The sequence below is a fragment of the Sciurus carolinensis genome, chromosome 12 (assembly GCF_902686445.1).
Source record: "Sciurus carolinensis chromosome 12, mSciCar1.2, whole genome shotgun sequence".
NCBI classification, from domain to species: Eukaryota; Metazoa; Chordata; class Mammalia; order Rodentia; family Sciuridae; genus Sciurus; species Sciurus carolinensis.
This window is the reverse complement of record NC_062224.1, coordinates 25,768,055-25,791,073: the sequence shown is the minus strand read 5'-3', so window position 1 is coordinate 25,791,073 and position 23,019 is coordinate 25,768,055. Positions and strand designations below refer to the sequence as shown.

Below are 23,019 nucleotides of genomic sequence, written 5' to 3'. Positions count from 1 at the left end.
AAGATTCTTGGTTGGATCTCTAGTAATAAGAGAAATGCAAATCAAAACCACCCTAAGATTCCATCTCATCCCAATTAGAATGGTGATTATCAAGAATACAAGCAACAACAGGTGCTGGTGAGGATGTGGGGAGAAAGGTACACTCATACATTGCTGGTGGGGCTGCAAATTAGTGCAGCCACTCTGGAAAGCAGTGTGGAGATTCCTTAGAAAACTTGGAATGGAACCACCATTTGACCCAGCTATCCCACTCCTTGGCCTATACCCAAAGGACTTAAAATCAGCATATTACAGTGATACAGCCACATCAATGTTCATAGCTGCTCAATTCACAATAGCCAGATTGTGGAACCAACCTAGATGTCCTTCAATTGATGAGTGGATAAAGAAATCGTGGTATATATATACAATGGAATATTACTCAGCCATAAAGAATGATAAAATTATGGCATTTGCAGGCAAATGGATGAAACTGGAGAATATCATGCTAAGTGAGATAAGCCAATCTCAAAAAACCAAAGGAAGAATGATATCGCTAATAAGTGGATGATGACACATAATGGGGGGTGGGAAGGGTTAGTGTTGGGGTTGGAGTTGGGTTTAGGGAGGGGGGCAGGAATGGAGGAAGGAAGGACTGTATAGATGGAGGGGAGGGGTGGGAAGGGTGGGGGGGAAGGGAAAAAATGGCAGAATGAATCAAACAACATTGACTGTATAGATGGAGGGGAGGGGTGGGAAGGGGGGGGGAAGGGAAAAAATGGCAGAATGAATCAAACAACATTTCCCTATGTAAATTTATGATTACACAAATGGTATGCCTTTACGCCATGTACAGACAGAGAAACAACATGTATCCCATTTGTTTACAATAAAAAAAAAAAAAAGATTCTTGGTTGGCATCCATTTGGTAAATGTTGTTCCATGCCCTTCTAGTTTTTAGGGTCTGGATTGAAAAATCTGCTGGTATTCTTATTGGTTTCCCCCTGAATGTAATTTGTTTCTTTTCTCTCGCAGCCTTTAGAATTCTGTCTTTATTTTGTATGTTAGGTATTTTCATAATAATGTGCCTTAGTGTGGATCTGTTGTAATTTCATATATTTGGAGTCCTATAAGCCTTTTGTACCTGTTTTTCCATTTCATTCTTCAGATTTGGGAAATTTTCTGATATTATTTCATTGAATAGATTGTTCATTCCTTTGTTTTGTTTCTCTAAGCCTTCCTCAATCCCAATAATTCTTAAATTTGGCCTTTTCATGATATCCCATAATTCTTGTAGATTCTGTTCATGATTTCTTACCATCTTCTCTGTTTGGTCAATTTTGTTTTCAAGATTAAATATTTTGTCTTCAATGTCTGAGGTTCTGTCTTCCAGGTGTTCTATCCTATTGGTTATGCTTTCTATGGAGTTTTTAACTTGGTTTATTGTTTCCTTCATTTCCAGGATTTCTGTTTTTTTTTTTTTTCAGTATCTCTAACTCTTTATTGAAATGATCTTTTGCTTCCTGTATTTGGTCTTTTAACTGTTGATTGGTGTGATCATTTAACGCCTGCATTTGCTCTTTCATATCTTCCTTCAATGCCTGCATTTGCTCTTTCATCTCCTCGTTTGCTTCCCTGATTGTTTTAATTATGTACGTTCTGAACTCCCTTTCTGACATTTCTTCTGTTGTGCTGTCATTGGGTTTTATTGATGTAGTATCTAGGTTTGTTTGGGACATTTTCTTCCCTTGTTTTCTCATATTGGTCAGATATCAGTGGGACTCTGAGATATTGCAGATTTCCTCTATTGTCTTATAGTGTCCCGGTAGATTTCCAGTGTATCACCTCCCAGCCTTCAGTAGCCTGAAGTCTTGGAGGAACTTGATAATGCAGTGCTTCCGAAGAAACCTGCCCAGCCGGGCTGGGGGCTGGTTCTGCGTGGAAATCCTCTCACTGGGCGGTCCTGCTCCTAGAAGCTGGCTATGGACAGGGCCTGCCCTGGCCTGAGGGAGCAAGGTTGCTTGGGGAAATCCTCTCCCTGTCCTGCCTTGGTCCCAGAAGCCACCTGCGGGCAAAGGCCCGCCGCTGGGTTAGGGGCTTGGGGTTGGCTCTGTGGGGAAAAACTCTCACTGGGCGGACCTGCTCCTAGAAGCTGGCTGTGGATGGTGCATGCTGCTGGAGAGAGCAGGGCTACCTGGGGAAGACTCTCGCTGCCCTGCCCTGCTCCGAGAAGCTGCCCCTGTCCGGGCCTGCCGCCCGAGCCAAGCTTCACCCGGTGGAAGAGACTCACCCCACGGCTCTATGTTGGTCCGAGTCTCTCAATACCTCCCCTTCTTGAAACCTGAGTTCTGGAGCAACGGGAGATGCAATCACCCTCTAGTCCACCATCTTGGATCCCTTTCAAGTGTTTTTAACTTAAATGGTCGATGTGTCAGAATAGCATATTTTAATCCTTTTATTGTTATAGGTACAGGTAGGGCATCAGTAAAAAGTAATGATCTTAAATCAAACGTATTCATAAGGGAGTATTTGTAAGTTGAAATGTCTCTGAGAGATCAAATAAGATTAGGCCTAAGTATTTATAATTTAGGAAAAGCAGTGATTCCTGAGGATCTTGGAGAGAGAATTTTCTGTGGATAAGAGGACAGATCTCTAAAGTTAATCTTTTTGAAGAGCAAAAGGGAAGTAACAAAAAGAGAAATCAGTTAGAGAACACTTTTGAGAAGTTGGTGTTGGAGTGGGGCATAGGATAAATGAATAGGTTTATTTGCTTTCAGTGCTTCACACATGTTTATATGTTTTCAGAATAAGGATTTCGAGATATTTCCAAGGTTTGGTAGCAAAATCAATAGCAACTGACATTTTAAATCCTTATACTTTTACAAACAAAACTTTCTAGTGATCAGAATATTTAGACAAACTTGTGATGAGTTCAACATTCCACATGTTATGGGACGCGACTTAAGAACAGACCAATCACCACTGAGAAGTCCAAATTTGAGAGTCTTTATTAAGCCAGCTGGCTGACTGTCTCACACAATGCCCCAAAAAATGGCTATTGGGAGAACAGCTCTGACCATAGGGATATAGGGGTTTTTATACCAAAAATCACATCAATCATAAGTGTCTGTTGCTATGATTTGAAATTACAAACTGACATCATGAGATCATCAACAGAGGGGGAAGTGGGTCAAATGACCCTTATCTAGGTACAAACTAAAGAATGGTTACTAACATCCACACAATCACCTTTCACATGATACAATGTTTAGGAGCAATAGGAATCAAAAGAGAGCAATTTTTCTTTACATAGGAATCATCATTCTGTATTGCTAAACACGTCACACTAAGTAACTGATGATGGGGACAGAGGCAGGGTGTTCCCATGGGAGAAGTTTATTTCCTACATAACATGGAGTCTCAGAGCAAAATTGAGTCTGTTTAGTCATTTCCCTCATAGTCTGGCCTATAACATTCTCATGGAACCAGATATGTCAGCCCATCACACAAATTAATTCATAGTTCATATTGTCCTACCATTAAAACATGCCCATTTTTATAAACTGAAATGGTAGTTCTATTAAAAAATCCTATATCTCAAAAAAAAATTAAAAAAAATAAGCATGGTTAAATCCTAGGGAAGGATAGCGCAGAAGTAGGGTCACTCTTTTTCTCTGGTACTACTCTGATAGCAATCTTCATCAGGAAGATTTCAAGACTTCATCAGGTATTTCTATCAGTCAATATCCTGGGAAGAGATAGTTGATCCATTGATACTGCATAGTTGAGACTATATTAAGAAGGTTTATGAGAGAACCTGTATACAAAGCAAGCCACAAGATGTAGTAGGACTGGACCATTAATTGCCCACACACCAAAGGGTGTGGGAGGATGGAACAGCTGCCTGAAACTGTAGTCAAAAAGATCCATTGGGTAAGAGAATGGGGGAAGGAGGGGATGGAGAAAGCATGGTTAATGGGTCCCAGGGTAGGAGGAATAACTTCTAATATTCTATAGCAGAACAGAATAACAATGGTTGACAAAAATAGAATAAGTAGTTCAGTAGAGCTGGTAGAGAAGATGTTGAATGTTCCCAGCACAGAGAAATGATATAAGTTGGAGGTAACACATATTCCAGTTCCTGATCTGATCATGACACATTTGCTACATGTAGTGAAGTGCCACATGGCACCCCATAAATATGTCCAATATCTTCATGTCAATTAACATTTACATTTTTTTTAGAAAGAGATTAGCATTTGGTTAAGGGAAGCAGTTAATCTTTGCCACCTTCACCTCCTCTTCCCTCTCTGTTGATCTACTGCCTGTGCTACCCCTTAAGCCGACACAACCATGTGATGAAAATTAAAGAAGCTTGTAGAACTCTCCATGTGCTTCTGACTCCCTGGGCCCAGAACAAGAATAGAAGATAGAGAATGCTTCAGGAGACCCTAATGATGTATGAGACATTAATGATGAATGAGAAGGTGAAAAACAGGGAGGCAGGCTGTTCACCTTCTTATCAAACCTGTAGCTGTGTCTTGTGAAGTTTAGTGTCATATCTGGTGATTTAGAATGGATTTTTTTCCTAAGATGATTTTAAAGTATCAACTATCTAAGAGAATGGCTTAAAGCCACAAAATGTTCTGTATTACTTTACCTATTTTGGTAAGACAGAATATCAACCTCTGTCTGAAATTATGATGGATTGGAGTAAGAATTTCTATAGACATTCAAACATAATATTTAAGGGCTGGATGCAGTTGTGCACACTTGTAATCCCAATGAGCCTGGAGGTTGAGGCAGGAGGATCACAAGTTTGAGGCCAGCCTCAGCAATTTAGTGAGACCCTGTCTCAAAGAAGAAAAAAGAAAAAAAGAAAAGAAAAGAAATGTGCTGGAAATATAGTCCCTGGGTTCAATCCTTTGAACCATAAATAAATACATAAATACCATTTAGAAATAAAAAAACAAACCAAAATGTTTGAAAGAGAATGTAGCAATAAATTTTAGAATGTTTCTTAATTATATATGTATTAATAAAAGAGAGGAAATAGAAAATGGCCCATTTTATTCTTCTATATTTAATATAATGTCCTTTGCTTTCTGAATGCCAATAAATACTAATTGTATTCACAATTTATTTGCTATCTACTTCTAAAGAGAAAATTTATGAATATCCATTATCTTTAATGTTATTTTTAAAATGCCACCAAAACTTATATTTTTGTTTTTAAATTTAAAAGTAATGGCAATTTTTAGCTACCCAAACTGTTAACTTTCTAATAAAAAAGTAAAACTTTTAATAAATAAATGTAGACCATTTATTTTCTTATTTTTATATGTTTCATTACTATTTGTGTCACAGATGTGTTTTTGTCACTAACAAGTTATAGCTCTTTATTATACAGTCAACTTAAAATTAAGAATCCATCAAATTGGAAATTGGATGAGAAAATATGAACAGATTAGTATTTCCAATACAAGGGTTCAAAATATATGCATTACAGATATATGAATAGTATCTATCATCTATGTATATGAATTTCAAAATGTTAGTTGATGCTAACAACTGATTTTTCAGTCCTTTGCAGTGAAAAAACAATATTCATAAATATGTTTACTCACAAAAATAATGCATATATATATACATAGATACATGTATATACATTTCTAATAATATGATTTTTTACAAGTAATTTCTGCATCTGGTAGGAGTTGGAAGATTATTCATCTTCCTGGTTTACTTGTTTTGCAATGTAATTTATCTTGACAATATATATCTTAAAGTGATTTAACTCTTTCGAAAACCTTAAAGAAATCCATCTCCTAAGACCTTAGTCATTTCTACAGTCTGGTTCTAGCCTTCTTTTATAGGTTTATCAACACTACCTCCAGACTCAAACTCCCTAAAGGCAAACTGCTATATCGAACCTTATTGATTATCCATCTATAGACTTCCTTCTCATCTTCCTAAATGACTTTCTCTGAAAACATTAAAATTTAAACCATTTCAAGACTCTACTCTTACTTTAATCTTTTATAGACCTACCAAAACTAAAAGAATCCTTGTTTGTATAATATTTATCTATACCAAGGTTTTGCCAATTAAGTTTGATCTTATGGCAGTCTTTTATTATCATTGTAAACTTTGATCATGACTATTTTGTTATCTTATTTTACATATATATCTATAAATGTATACATATACATATATATGTATGCATATATATATATATATATATATAAACATACATATATTCTGGCCTCTCATTTTAAAATTTCTCTCCTACATGCTCTACTCTAAGTGCTAAAGCAGAGTTTCTTACATGTAGTGGAAACTCAATAATAGTTATTGGTGTGAATTGATATTCTAGCACCTTAGGAGCAATTGTTCAATAAAGAGTATCACTTAAAGTTACATAGCCAGGATTTTCAGTCAAGTACATATTTAAAAACATAATTTTTCATGTCTAACAATACAATCAATTTTTATGCGCAGTTCTTAAAACTAAATAGTGTCAAAACATGCAAATAAACATTGTTCCTGACCCAATATACTTGAAGAACGTAATAAGTGACATGTTGATAAAATCAATACAAGACCCATGCATGAGCATATTCATTCCCGGGTCATGGAAATTATCTGTTTTCCTTGAAAAGATTTGCTTAATATTCTTTATTCTAGTGCAAGAAATTTTCCAGACCAAGCTCTTTTAAAGTTTTAGTAGCAGATATGGACTAAATGTTCAAATAAGGTATTATGTATGAAACTATTAATTAAGTCAGAGCTGTTCTTATTGAACTGAATTACGTTCCAGAGAGCTCTGTGTCTAATGCTGCCTTTGACATTATCTTTTCTGTACCCAAAGACTCAAAAGAGCAGGGTTGGAATGGAAGTGAAAATCAATATCATTATTATTCAGTGCTTTTGAAAAGTATCCAGACTCTCTGACAAAATAGTGCAGTGGGTTCATCGTTGGACATAGGTTCCCTGCCCCAGACATATAGCAATGCTAGATAGGACTGCCCTATAAAAAGTCTCAGAGAGAAGATGAACATAAACATTGGCATGGACTCAGATTAGAAGCAGAAAACATAGATCAGGCCTTTCCTCAGGCCTGCTGAAACAGCAGAGACCAACCAGGTTTCACACATGATGGCAGTCTGAAATGAGGAGTTCTTTCAGCTCTCACTCATCAAACAGGTCTAAACCAAAGTTTCATAGTACGCTTCAATCCTAAAGACACTAGAGAAGAGGAAGCAAGTGTATGAGAATTCAGTTTTAGGACTAAGAACTGGGCTTTCCAATGGATACAGAAGATATAATTAAATTAATGCAGAGTTAACATCCAAGGGAGGTAGTCTTTGCAGAACTCACTTGGCATTGAACAGTTGTCAATACTCCTGAAGGACATCAATAACGATGTTTTTCTTCTGAAAACAAGCAAAGTCTTGTGAGCATGGCATCTCTAACCTATTAATATTTTTATCCCTTGCAGTCAGGTCACACTCTTTATGATTTCCAGCAAGAATCTCTGGAAGTACCACTGTACTTCCATGATGCATGATCACGATGCTGTAGAGACACAAGATAGTAGTGCATTGAACTTCATTGTATGTCATCACTCAGATCTACTGGATTTCCAGTGTCTACCCATGATTTATGCCCCATTTGGAAACTGAACATTAAAATAAATTGCAGTTTTTGTCCGATTAATTGCACTTAATATTAGAGACATTAGAAGAGGAAAGAAAATTCCACAAAGGCATCTAACTGACTCCTAAAATCAATTAAGACTTTATAGTGCATTTAATACATTTTATGTGTAGTACAACATAGTTCTTGTATTGTTCTGCTTGGGCTTTCATGACAAAATACTTCAGACTGGATGGTTTAAATGACAGAAATTTATTTTCTCACAATTTTGAAGGTCAGAAGACCAGATCAAGGCCCTAGAGGGTATGAAGTCTCCTTTGGTCTCTCTCCTTGGCTAGTAGATGACTGTCTTCTTGCCATGTTTTCACATGACCTTTCTTCTATGCATGCACGTCTCCAGTACTGCTCTTCTTGTATGGACATCGGTAATATTGAATTACGCCCTTACCCTGATGACTTCACTTAACTTTAATTACCTCCTAAAAGGACCCATCTCCAAATAAAATTGCATTCAACATCAATTGGGGGAAGCTATGTACAATTCAGTTTAGAAAAATACAGATTTGGGAAATGATTCCACCGACAACATTTTTGCAGAAATTTTCAACCTAATGAAAATTTTCTTAGAAAGAACTGTTTTTCTAAAATATAGGTCTAGAAAAAATGAACACTAATATCATCAACTGTCTTATTATTTGATTAAGAGAAATGCTTTAAAAAAATAAAGGCATGGTTATAACCAGGGTCATTATTCTTTATTTTTAGCCAATAAGAACTGCTCTGATGGAGCGCTGGTGTGCACCTCTTCGGACAGCTGTATCCCAGTTCACCAGCGCTGTGATGGCTTTGCTGACTGCATGGATTTCCAACTTGATGAGTCTAGCTGTTCAGGTACTTCATTTACATTCAAATATTCTTTGTAGTATTAACCAGTAACTTAACCTGCAGACAGTATAAAAATATTAAAAGTTGACCTAAATATAGCAAACATGGAATAATTGAATTTGGGGGGAGGTATTGGGGTTTGAGCCCAGGGGTGCTTAACCACTGAGCCATGTCTCCAGTCCTTTTTTAATTTTTAATTTTTAAAAAAATTTTGAGACAGTGTCTTGCCAAGTTGCTTAGGGCCTCACTAAGTTGCTAAGGCTAGCCTCGAACTTGGAATTCTCCTGCCTCAGCCTCCTGAGCCACTGAGATTAAAGATATGTCCCACCCTACCTGGATAATTAAATTTCTGTGGTTTGTTTTGGATCAGGAAAATTGTTGATATTAATTGCTAGATTTAAAAATCATAAATACATAAAATAATGGACTCATGCTTATTTCACACAATAGTCTATAAAGAAAAGACTATAGTTTAAATTTAATGGAAGAATGCTAGTATTTAGTAATCTTTGAAATTTTCTTGGTTTCCATAATAAAAAAAACCCTATATAATATAATATTATTAAATTTTAAGAACTTGTATTTTTCCCTACTTCTTCATAAGAGCTTCCTATTTACATGTCCAAGTCATGTATTTTAAAGTGAATTTATAATACTTCAGATTAACTCTCATTTTTCTTTCTTCTGATCTTGAAGCACTTACACAGAATAAAAGCTGATAGTGTAGATGTGATTATATTTTTATCAAAACTGCTTTGAAATTATCAAATTTATTATAGTCCATTGTTAACATCTCTCCTGAGTAATTGAATTTTTATTTCATGAAGGATACATAAAATAACAGTTAGGGGCAATGTAATTCCATCACAACTAAAAGATAATAGAAATCAATAATAAAAGATATATTCAATCTTAAGAACTGTTCTAATGGAACTCTGGTGGTTACCTCTTCTAACAGCTGTACTCCACCTTGCCAAGACTGTGAATAGTTTTGCTATTCTTATATAATCATAGCTCCTAAATAAATTGGAAATATTTTCTGTCAAATTGAGTAAGAATATATTTTATCCTTCAAGACCTGAGAACACTATACATGACAAAGGCATGATATTATAATCAAATCATAGTGCAAAAAACGTTTATTTTTTTATAAGTATAAGCAAGTACTCACACAACATTGAATTTTATGAATATGATAGGAAATAAAGAAGTGAGCAGATATGGTGTTATAAAATATGCAAAGATAATTTGCAAAAACAATGCTCTTTGGCATTATTTCTGTACCAGGAATGCTTAGACTTCAGATAAAGGAACCCAAAAGGAAATCTGGTTACTCTCTTTAAAGAGTAAAAAAGCTGTAAGTGAGATAGTTTTGTTCTTTGAAAGTTTGAAGACAGAGTACTGACATCTGATACTCCCAATTATTTACATAACAGTAAGTTCTTTTTTTTGGAATAGTCCTTTCTGAGCACAGGTCAAAACATGCTATGAGTTATTGTCTGCTTTGACATAATCTACCTTTAAAAATAGGGTCAGAAAAACAGAAGTCTTGCCACTCATGCCAAGCGATAGACAACCTGTAGATAATACTGGAGGACATGTTTTTGTTACTCTGCTATTTCAGTCCAGCACCAATCACTTACAGTTCATTTGCAGGTCATATTGACACAGCTCTTGGGTTAGAGTAAAATAAAGAACAAGTGAAACACAGGTTTCAGAAATAAACTCTGTAGTATATTGTGTTTTCTCTATTTACATTTTATATGCCTTGAGGTTTATCAATCAAATAGGATAAAGTCCATGCTTCTGTTTTTACAGATGCTTTTAAGACTCATCCATGCCAAAGTTTTGTCAGTGTATGTTGCATATTCTTCTTTCTTTCCAAACATCACATTCCTTTTAGGTAATTCAGTATTTCATGGAGTTTTATGAGCCCAATCCCTACAGCATCTAGTAATCCCCATAACGGTAACATAACAGATGGCGAACGTCTGGCCTCACCTACCTCAGGGTTTAAGACATTAACAAGACCATCAAGCTCAGACAGGTTAAGTATATTTCAATGAATCCTGTGTCTTCCTAAGTTACATTAGAAAGGCAGATTATTTTCAAGTTTCAGTTGCATATAAAACAGAAAATTATTGATCAGAATTTGCCTCCCTAAACTTAACTGGAAGTGTTTTGCTAGGTATTTGCAGTGGTAGAGTTTAATAAAATTGATGCCAAGGTGATACTCTAATTTTGATAATCATGCATTTGAAAGAGAATTAGAAAAAGGCATTAAAGCTAGATGTACTAGTGCACATCTATAATCCCAGCAACATGGGAGGCTGAGGCAGGAGAATTACAATTTGGAGGCTAGCCTCAGCAACTTAGCAAGACCCTGTCTCAAAATTTAAAAAAAGATAAAGTAAAAAGGGCTTGGGATGTAGCTCAGTGGTAAAGCACCCCTGAGTTCAATCTCCAGTTCACACAAACACACAAAAAGACATTAAAATATAAAATCGTAGACTGGAATATTACAAATATAATTTCATATATGTTGTAATGTATACTGATGATGATGATGATGATGATGATATGGGTTAATAAAGTTTCAGAAGGGTTTAAAAACTAAACAAAACAAAACAAAAACACAAAATCTTCTCAGGCAAGTACCATGGAGTCATTTCAAGTTTCTGAGACTAAGCAATATCTCCTCTAGTCTCTGTGCTGGGATTTCAAGATGAAGAAAACAATATCTACCCACTTGGAAGCTAGTTTGCTGCACAAACTCTTCTGGTGGACACATAGGGATCCCTATATCTCTTCACACCTTATGCAGATTATTGTACATGTGCCTATTTATCTGTGATAGCAAATAGATGCCCCATGACTCAGAGGGGTTCCTGAGCCTATCATATTAAGAATCAAATGCAGTTATAGAGATTCTGAGCTGAATAGCATATCACTTGACATTTTTAGATTAACAGGATGTAACTCTAGTTTAAATGGTTCTTTGCTCTTAAGTTATGTTAATGACTTGAAGTCTCAGCTTCCTCCTCTGTAAAATGAAGATGGTTATTGTATGTGCCACATAATGTTATGAGGCTCAAGTGAGAGAATACAGTAAAACTCTTTGGAGAGTGCTGACACATGGAAAACCATCAGTAAATGAGCAAGATGATGCTAGAGGGGAGAGAGGAAGAAGAGGAAGAGAGGATGGAGGACAGAGATGGTCATGAAATCAGCTTACCCAGGTAGTTGAGAGAACCACTCCAACCAACATAGATGAATGAGAACAATTATTTAACACCTTGTACATACCATCTACTAATATAGAAATGTCACAAATAAATTTAGTAAATTTAATTCCTTCTTCCCAGAAGTCCTATAAAGAAGTGACATGAGGCTTAATTTATACATGAGGAACCTGGGACTTAAAGTCCCAAAGTCACACAACTCATAAATGCTTGAGCTAGCTATCAGAGAGAAAATCGGGGCTCATGTGATTCTACATCTTCCCCCAAACTTCCATGTAACATTGACACATTCCAAGTCTCTGTATGCAGTAAGGGAAAATAAAATAGGTGCCTGGTTGCATATTTAAGCTTAGCAGTTACATTTGCTTTTAATATGTGTGTTCCTGCTTGTCCAAAATGATAACTTGTCCAGAATGGTACTGAATGTGAATTCTGCCCAGAAGGTTTCTGTGTAATCAGTGTGAGTTGTCTTGGCTTTTAGACACATGATCATAAAAATGAACTCAACAGGGAACAAGTCAGTAAGACATTACTGTAGCAAAACAAGCCATGACCTGTGCTAATTCTAATGCTACCCCCATGGATCCCTACTTATTATATATAAGAAAAACTGAGCCTCTTCATTACTAAGTAGTCATATCCATCCCCTTCCCCAGCCTCAATACTGGAAATTGTTTTGAGAAAATTAAAGACAAAAATGCCTTTACAGCATCTCTCCATATTATGGATAAAGAACCTGAATATAAAACAGAAACATAAAAACTTCTTCCAGAAACAATCTACAGATCTTCTGCCCTCCAAAACACCAGGCTGACCTCCCTGTTCCGTTCAACATTTGTGTTCTTTATCTGGTGCTCTAATGTACAGTACAAGAAAAGGCATTTCAATTCCCAAATAATCATTCTGATATAAAGCAAGCCTATGTTTTACCCTCTCTAATCAAAGTAAAAATTAATGGCTCTGGAAGAAAATGTGCAGCAGTACTGTGCTTTATGTATTCTGATGTTTTGCACTATCAGACGCTTGGCTGGTTTTTTGTTTTTGTTTCTTTTTCATAGAATAAAATCATCATTTGAGGAAGACTAAAATTATACTTAAGAAAAATAACCATAAAACCATAAACGTTTATCTAACAAGATTTAAGGCTACTTATGCTCCATCATATTAGTGGGCTTTTTTTAGTTCAACCTGCTCATATCTTGTTTATGAAGGAAATTTCCTATCTATTCTATTCCATGACTCATGCCTGAGGGGTCTGCCCTTTACTCTTATTCTCAACGCTCTACTCCTTTGATTAGTTAGTTAAATAAAGAAGTTTGAAAAAGGCCAAGATGGAAAATATGCTCCTGGGAAAGCAAATTGCTGAAAGTTTTTGAAACCAAAAATCATACTAGACGTGACATATTTCAATTTTGACCTCAAACTACAACTTCCTTCTCTCCCTGACTTCTTCTTTCCTAATGCCTCTGCCATGTCTTTCCATGTGCTGAATGATTGACTGGAAAATCTACTCTCTGAGGACACCTTTTCCTCCAATATTTACCTCAGTGAATGTTACCTGAATGGAATCTCTATCTCTTTTCTTTGCTCTTTTTTTTTTTTTTAACTATTCTTTATGATAAGTATCTTTTCTCTGCCCAAGTAAATGGGTTTCTCTCCCTCTACTAAGGTTGGTCTACTGCCATAGAGACAATGTCTTTGTGACTCCCTGGTACTCTAAACAGTGATCTCAAAATGATTTGAGGAGCAAGTGTAGAAAGGAATGATATCAAAAGGAGGCATTTGAAGAGAATCTTCTGGTTTATATCTCTAACCTGAATTTCATCTGGGGTCACATCTGCAGATTTCAATACCCCTGAAATATTTCCACTTGGAACTCCCTTGGACATTTAAACCTAGCATCATCTTTCCCTTTAAAATCTTCCTTCCCCATAAATTACTCAGTGAATTTAAATATCACTTGTCCGTGGTCCAACCAAAAATTTGAACATCATCTTTGACTCTTCCAAATAATCACCAGGATGTTACATTGCCACCATTTAAATACTTCTTTAATTCCTACGACTCTCATCCTCCACCCCATCCTACTCAGTTCAATTAAGCAACCATAATTTCTTCCTAGATCGTTATTAGACTCAACAGAGCTCTTAAGTTTCAATCTTGACCCTTCTGTTAACTGAGCACACTCTAGCCAGAATTATCTTTCTAAAGCATGAAGCCTGCCACTCCTCTTCTTAAAATCCTAGCCTCACTAGAGGCTATGTACTCTGAACTTGTGCATCTCTGACCTTCTGTCATGGCTTCTTCATATTATCAACAATCCAACCAGACTGGAATTCCTCCAGTTCCTCCAACACATTATATGTTCTTCTAGAGTATTCAGGTCTTTAAGCACACACACACACAAACATACAACTACCTAAATAAATGCTACTAATTCTCCTCAGAAAGTTTTCTTTACTCCCCATATTTGACTGAGGTATTCTCCTGGGGGCCCCTACCACCTTTGATAAATCCATCCCACCAGATTACTTTTCATACCATATTTTAATCCCTTCTTACTTTCTTTTTTGCATTCTCTGTGAGGCTGGAATGTCAATCACAATAGAAACCATGACTGTGTATTTATATTATTAAATGTACACTATGAGTTATGCATTCTTCTAAGAACTTCAACAACCTTATGAGATAGGAATTATTTTTAATTCTGTTTTATAGAGATAAACCTGAAACACAGAGAGATTAACTGCCTTCCCCAGCACTAGACAACTAATAAGTTGAGCTAAGATTCCAACTCAGGCAGTCAGCTCCAGTGTCTGCCACACTAGCAACCATTTTAAGCTGCCAGTATTATTAATTATTACATTTCTGGTGTCCAGTTCAGTGCCAGACATTCAAGAAGTACTCAGAATATTTTGTTGTATTAAAAATTAAAGACAGTGGAGGTTTTCGCCCAAGTATTGGAGTTAAAGTAACCCAGCAAGGAAAGACTGGTATCCTGCAAGAAAAAGAGGTGATAAAAAAAAAAAAAAAAAAAAAAGGTCAGGAATTTCAAGTCAGGATTTAAGAGAACAGAAAAATTGGCAGTTCTTAGTGGATCAGGATTGTGTATTGAGAATACAAGGAGGCAGTGTAAATGAGTGCAGTATGAGGAGCTGAAAGTGCTAACTATGTCCACAGTAGAAGCAATGTGAAAATACTTAGCTTCTTTTTGACCCATTAGAAAACCACTTTTGAAAATAAATGCTCTTGCTAAACAAGAACTAGGGATGCAAGCAATGAAACAGGGCATTGGGCCAGAGGGATTAGCTTGAGCTACACCATCTGCATGGATGAAGAGGTAGGATATATGCATGCGCATGAGTCATTTATTTTACCAAAAAGACAAGGCTTCCCATGATAAGTATTAATCAGCCATGATGTGGTGACTATTGTGTGGAATGAAGGAAATGTTATAATAAACAAAAGATTTCAGTATAATCACAAATAAGTCATGAAGACATATTCTAAATAGGTAGGTTGTACCTAATCCAGTTGAGAAGAAGGTACAGAAAGTCATCTCACTCAGGCACATGAAGGGCATGAACTCACCCAGGATGGAAAGAACTCCCGATGAAATGTTAGGGGTTAGGAAATTAGCCTAGAATTCTTTTTATTATTACCTAGTTGGAAGCCATTTACTCTCAGAGATTAGGTTTAATCCAATAACTAACCATTATATACATTTCTTCCTAATAATATTTATAATTAACTTATTCTTTTTTGATATTTTGTTTTAGAGTGTCCATTAAATTATTGCAAAAATGGTGGGATTTGTGTGGTGGAGAAAAGTGGTCCTGTTTGTAGGTAAGGAACATTTTTTTTTAAAACATTTATGGCAGCTGGCTTACTTATTTGAGGATGACATAATAGAACATCAATCAATTTATGGTTATTTATAAGGTTATTAAGGTAAAAATAGTGATGCTATCTGTATTTATCTATTTGCACAAAATAAAAAGAAGATTGGAGTGTATTTCAAAAATACCAATGATTTCATGTGATTTGCATGCTTTTCATCATTTTCCATTATGTGAAATATCATTTTAATAATATTCATTATTCCTCGTTTTGAATGTTTATATCAGGTTTTTAAAAGATTTTTCTCTGATATGGATATTCTCCTTTTGCAGATGAACTTAGGTTTGTATCTCCTTCCTCACTGTTTATTTTAAATTCCATTTTTCTCTAACAACAAAGGATAAAATAAATAATAAGACCCTTTTCTGGTTTATGTAAAGGATGCTTATGAGTAAACTTAAGGTACAGATAAGGAATACATTTGCATACTCAAAGCAAGAATAAACAAAAACAGGTTTTGTGATTTCTTTGGGGAATTACTTATATTGCATATCCAGGATTGCTTGATTTTTTTTTTCTATCACCCTGTAGGGAGTTGCGCAAAAGTGTTTCAGACTCCAAAGGAAATGATGCATATTCCATTATGTTGCTTATGTGACTCTTTAATCTAGCAGTCCAATGGATATATTACTTTTCTTATTAGAAAACTGATTGAAGGCTGATATTCAAATCAGATCAGAACACATAGATACCCAAAAGCATTGATTAATACCTATTTTAACCCTTACATCCTTCTGAGTCAAGACTTATAGTTTAGGAAAAGTAGTTTATTCCTAAAAATATAAGTACTTCTGCCAATTAAAACACCAGCAATTTTATCATAAGATATATTTAGACCCTGCTCTAACATTATTGAAATTGAGTTACTAATGAGTTTCTTGAAGTCTTTTGTCTCCCAAATTCATTGTATATTTGATTTCATATCTCAACAAAATTATAAAAAATTTCCCATATCAGTTTCAGTGAAAATCAATTCATCCTAAGCTATTACTTGATAGAATAGGATGCATAATATTAGTTGCTATGATCTCCTGAGATATATTGAGAATGACGTCATGATGTTTACTGAGTGTCATCTAAGTGGAAAATGGCACTCGATGTCAACTTTTTACAGTAAGAAGTTTTGCATTTTTGTCCTCTCTAACCCTATCAGGCTAGAAAGCACACAGATTTTTCAGTAGTTTCAGCTAAGCAAGCAAAGGGCTTTGTATTCTTGGCAGCATCCTTATGGACTTAAATAAACTTTGGCAATTGAAACCCAAATGGGGAAGAACTGTTTTCTCTCAGATGAGAAATCTCTAGGGTTGGGGAGAAGATTTGACAGAGGAGATTGAGACTCAAGAAAAGAAATCAATGGAGCAAACTATAGGAAAGAATTCTCCACCAGGAGGTCCATTGAATATTCTAGTGTATTATTCTTCAAAGCAAAGAACACTTTTTAAAAATAAAAATAGCTACAATGACCATCTTTATAAACAAATACTTGCAATAGGTGCTATCTATATATATAGGTATGAAAACATTACTTTTGAAACTTTCCATAGTATCTTTATTTGTACTGTACTTCTTTAAAATTGTGCAGTACAAAGTTTTGTATGTGTATTGTAACACATTTTATAAAAGTCAAAGGTAGTCTATAAGGCAAAAAGTAGAACATTCACCCAAGTCCTCCTTGGTAGTATGGTTTATATCCACCTGGATATGGTCTTTTTCCCTTTACAAGCATATGCACACACAAAAGTTCATGTGTTTTACAGCAATGTGAATTATACCTTACATATTGCATTGCACCTTGATTTTATTCTCTCTCATGAAATACCATGCCTAGTCTTCTGTTTCAGTACATTGAACCCAGGGCCACCACTTACTGGCTCTATAGTAGTAACTTAACTCTCCTGTGTCTTTAATTCTTTTTCAGTAAAATGAAAGAGCGAATAGTACCAACCTCATAAGATGGTTGTAAGGGTGCTATGTAAAACACTCTGAACAGTGCCTGACACACAAAAGATATTGTAGGAATCCTAGGCATCAATATTATTATGTCACTTTTTTATGCTATGTAGCATACAATATTCAATGTATGGATATATCATAATTGAACTAACCTCATTAATGTCCTATTAACGAACACTCAATTCTTAAATACTTGGTTTTACAAATACGGTCCTAATACCTATCCTTTCATTTATCCTTGCCCAATTCCTTAATTTAAACATGTTAGTAAAATACCAAATAACAACATAAACTATTTCCAATTATAGTTAGTGTCAAATTAATTTCTACTTAAAGTTAGTGTCCAGTTCATTACTATATACAGATTTTCTTTTTGAATTTAAGGTTAAATGAAAACTCAGCTTTAGAATACTATGCTTTAGAGTAACTATAGGGTTACCCTGGAAACATGGTGGGTTTATGTCAAGCCCTACTGTCTTATACCCAAGAGTGAAACTTCATTATCCTTGTCACTTGGGGGTAGCCAAAGAAACAAGTAGAGAAGACCAAAGCCTGTTTCTCATCCAGGCCATTCAGGAATGTAGGAATTTCCCGGTTCCATAAGGGTCCTATCACTAAGGCCTTTGGATTTTCCCTTGAGAAAGGACCTCCAGATGGTACCTGTCAGATCCCAGAGCAGAGGAGTTTTATAGAACAATCGATTTACAGGGGGGTTATGATTAGTTATTCGTGAGAGTAGAGACCACTTGGTAAGCAATGGCTTTCCATTACTTAAGAAGCATCAATGGGTGGAATTTGAAGGCTAAGGATGCAAACAATGAGTGGACAAAGGAAAATGTTCCTTACCTAAGAAGCTAGATCCTTATATTATTTTTATATATCAATATATCTGTTAGAATAATAGACTAAAGCATATATTATGAATTCCAAATTAATATAGAAAGGAGGAAAGAATTACAAAATAAACAACTGTAAGTCTGCAAGGGCAAAAGAGAGAAATAGGAAGGTATTTCAAAAAGTACTTGTCAAAAATAAGTAGAAATAGTATATTCATATATATCAGCAATCACAACTGTAAAAATGATAAAGTCAATCAAAACAGACTGTTTAATTGGAATATATAGGTATGTAAATATATATAGTCATACAAAACTTTAATTCTGTATACTTAATTTTAAATAAGAAATAGATCTACATGAAGAACAAATAAAACAAAAAATGAGAACAAATTAATTTGTTAAATGGAAATGAAAATAAATAGTAGTGACATTACAAATATCAAAACAGATATAATATAAACACATTTGAAGGAGAAATAATGTGGAATTAAACACTCAAATATTTCAACAGGCAAAATGTTTATGTTTCAAACAACATAGTAAAACAAATTGAAGGCAAAAATTATTCCTAAATATTCTAAGTCATAATCAATTTAAAAATACACTAAAAAAAACCCCAAAATTTTATGTATATGTACACATGCATTCACATTTTTACCTCGTATTACTTTATGACTGTAAAGAACACATTTAATTCTTATATTCAGGAATTACATTGACAGTGTCATCAGATATTTGATGCAAAATGAACCCTTCATAAAATTCTAGAAGTGTTTGCTCAGAAAATATGTATTTGTCCTAATAAAACAAGAAATCCACAATGAAATGATAAAAGAAAAAATTACTTTTTGAGATCTCAAAATTGCATTCCTAGAAAATTCTCATAGTTAAGGCACTTTAACTTGGAGTTTAAACGGTAATAGAAATGATAATTCCTCATTTTTTGCCTTTAAAACCTGGCAATATGAGAGTAGATCACTCTTTCTCTCAGAAAAGAAGGGTTATGTTTGCAAGAGCCTTTTATTACCAGTATGTAATAAATACATGATATTGCAAAAGCTCTTTGGATAATGTGTTGACTGAAGATTGAATGAATGAATAAATGAATGAATGCAAGTGGAAGTCCTGAAATTTCAAGGAAAAGCAAGTACTTTAAAATGTGATCTTAAATGTATTGAGATCGAAGTTAATGACTTTACTATAAACCAAAACTAGCAATCACAAACGAACTATTTGGCAATTTCTGTGTATGCAGCAAGAAATATATTAAGTATACAATCTGTTCCTTATATTTTAGAGAAACTACTCCAAAAAAGTCATCAATTAAAGAAATTCTACTTTGCTACAATGACAGAAGAGGGTGCTCTTAAACTAGGAATATTGTAAACTATCACAAATTCCTAACCCCAGCCACAAAATAAAAAGACAAATACGATTTCCACCTATTCAAAGCCACTGCTTTAAAAAAAAAAATTCAGCTTACAAATTCACTCCTTCCTTCCTTCCCAAAACAAAGATACAAAAAGAAAATACTATAATTTCAATTAATTCTGAATTAAATATTTTTTAAAAACAGTATTTGGATAAAATTTAAAATGCGCCCATAACTCCTTAATCAGGTGCAAAAATGGACAACAAAACATTATCAGGTTAACCAAAGAAATGAATTTAATTAATTGAATCAATCAGTTGAACTGGTTGAACTCAGGAAATTAAATGAAATAAAAAATAATTTTCCAAGGGAACATAGATTTAAATATAAAATTGTCAAGACATTTTAAACAAAGGCAGGAAAATGACCAAAGAAATGAAAATGAGATAAACTGAAAAGAATCAAAGAGGAAGTAGTTGAAATGGAAGATCAAGAACATGCATCTTTCCTTTGTAGGAGCTTCTTGGAGTCCCTCCAAAGGAAAACAAAGCAATGGAACAGACCTAATATTTAATGTTATAATCCAAGAAAATGATAAAATATATATACCTTCCTTCTAAATGAAGCTTCTTTTTATTGGTTCTTTTTAGTTATACATGACAGTAGAATTTATTTTGATATAATTATACAAGCATGGAATATGTCTTATCCTGATTAGGACCCCATTCTTGTGGATGTACACAATGGTGGGATACATTATGGTGTATTCATATTTGTACATAGGAATTATTTCAGATTCATCAGCTTCTTTCTTTTTGGGGGGAGGTGGGTGGGTACTGGGAATTGAACTCAGGTACACTAGACTACTGAACCACATCCCCAGCCCTATTTTGTTTGTTATTTTGTTGTTATTTGTTTGTCACTTAGTTGCTTAGCACCTTGCTTTTGCTGAGGCTGGCTTTGAACTCAAGATCCTCCTGCCTCAGCCTCCCGAGCCACAAAAGGCACTTCTGGTGGAACAAAGGCAAGTGGTCCACTACCTTCTGTGATGGTTCATATTGTGCCAGAGGTAGTCATCAAAACAATTTGACAAAAAAGAAAAAGAAAAAAAAAGAAAAGAGAATTTAAAAAGAAGTTATCACCCTATGTACATGTTTGATTACACAAATGCTGTGACTCTACTTTGTGTATAACCAGAGAAACAATAGGTGTACCCTATTTGTATACAATGAATCAAAATTTAAACATTTTAAAAAAGAAGAGACTATAAGGGCTGGGGTTGTGGCTTAGTAGTAGAGTGCTTGCCTAGCATGTGTGAGGCACAGGGTTTGATCCTCAGCACCACATAAAAATAACTAAGTAAGATGTATTGTGTCCATCTACAACTAAAAACTATATTTTATAAAAAAGAGACTATGAGTACTGATGATAATGAATGCATGTTGAATAAATTTTTTAAAATATATACATATATAAAGAAGTTATCATGGTAATAGACCTGGAAATTCCAGAGAATCAAAGACAAAAATTAATTCCAACAATAAAAACAATCCTTTAAGTTTGGAGGATATCAGTCAATAGTTTATATACACAAAAGTAAAACTATTTAGAGGAGAAAAATGAAAAAGAAATTCCTATTCTCAATTATTTTATATTTTCTGTTCTTTTTTTTTTTTTTGCGGTGCTGGGGCTTGAACCCAGGGCCTTGTGCTTGCGAGGCAAGCACTCTACCAACTGAGCTATCTCCCCAGTCCAGGAAATTCCTATTCTCAGTAACAAACAAATTTTTAAAAAATAGAAATAGATTTCATAAAATAAAAGCAAACCAATGTGATAAAAATAATTCCAAAAATATGAACAAGTAGAAGACATTTCTCCCACTGGGTGACTGACTTAACATCCTAAAGAAGTTAGTTCTCTCATGTTAATGCATAACTCTAACACACTCTCAACAAGAAATGTCACAATTGTGGGGGTAAACAATTAGACATAAGTTATGGAAAAATAGCATAGAACAACAGCCAAGTTATGAGGGTCTATAATAACCATACTAGTATAAACAGAATAAAGCCTTTATTCCTAAAATATTGTGGTATATGTGCTTGAGTAGACATTACGGACATTTCAGACTAGCATTATAGAATAGAAAGCCTAGAAATGCATCCAAATGCCTTTGAGAATTTAGTAATGATAAAGATAACATTTCAAATCCCTGGATGAAGATAAACCTTTTTAAAGGGAGTGTTGAGGCATCTAGTTAGGTATTTAGGCAAAAGATGAAACTGGACTCATACTTTAAAATTAGAACCATGTATGCACAAACATATACACACACACAAGGAAAGGTACATTAGATGAGTTGACATCATAAAGCTGTTAATTTTCCCTATGTTAATCCATATCCAATAGAATAAAACATGCGTATACACATGTACACACACACACACACACACACACACACACACACACTAAAGAAATAAGTGAATTGTCTATAACCTGACTGTAGGAAAAATTGTCAATTACTTGAATCCAAATGCAGTCAATGATAGAGGTACTGATACAAGTTAACTATGTAAAAATACATATGTAAAAAAACCTTTTTCATGGAAAAAATATATGTACACAATATAAACATGTGTGTATATAGGTGTATGTATGCAATATAATATATACTGTAATATCAAAAGACAAATGGTAACCTAAGAGAAAATACTTGCATCCTATGTATCAGAAGAAGTTTAAATATCCCTAATGAAGAACTATTTAAAATTCATAGAAAGCCCAACATCATAGCAAAACAATTGATAAAATATTCCTTTTAAAATATATAAAATGATGTTAATATTAGGGACTAGGGTTCACCTGAGAAATACAACCAATGGGAGAGAAAAAGAGAAAGAGAGAAAGAGAGAGGGGGGGGGGGAGAGAGAGAGGGAGAGAGAGAGAAGGAGAGAGAGAGAGATGAAAGGAGATGTCAGATGGGAATTGGTTCACATAAATAGTTTCATAAAATGACTTCTGTAAGCTGGAGAACTAGAAGAGATGAAGATGGCAGAATTCAGTCTAAGTTTGAAAACTGAACTCAATGATGTAACTTCAAGTCCAGGGCAAAAAGCCTGAGAATCAGGGGCTGCTAATGTACATCCCAGAGTTTCAAGGCCAGGGATCTAAGTAAGAGCTCTGTTGTCCA

The 23,019-nt window shown here is 34.7% G+C and overlaps 1 protein-coding gene across 1 annotated transcript in view; it reads left to right on the top strand.

Annotated features, from left to right (window-relative positions):
- Malrd1 (MAM and LDL receptor class A domain containing 1) overlaps positions 1-23,019 on the top strand; it is a 686,047-nt gene that overhangs the window by 568,009 nt on the left and 95,019 nt on the right. Inside the window, exons 35-36 of the mRNA XM_047521295.1 lie at positions 8,404-8,529; positions 15,545-15,611. Of these exons, the coding sequence (XP_047377251.1) occupies positions 8,404-8,529; positions 15,545-15,611 (193 nt within the window). The remainder of the gene's footprint in view (positions 1-8,403; positions 8,530-15,544; positions 15,612-23,019) is intronic.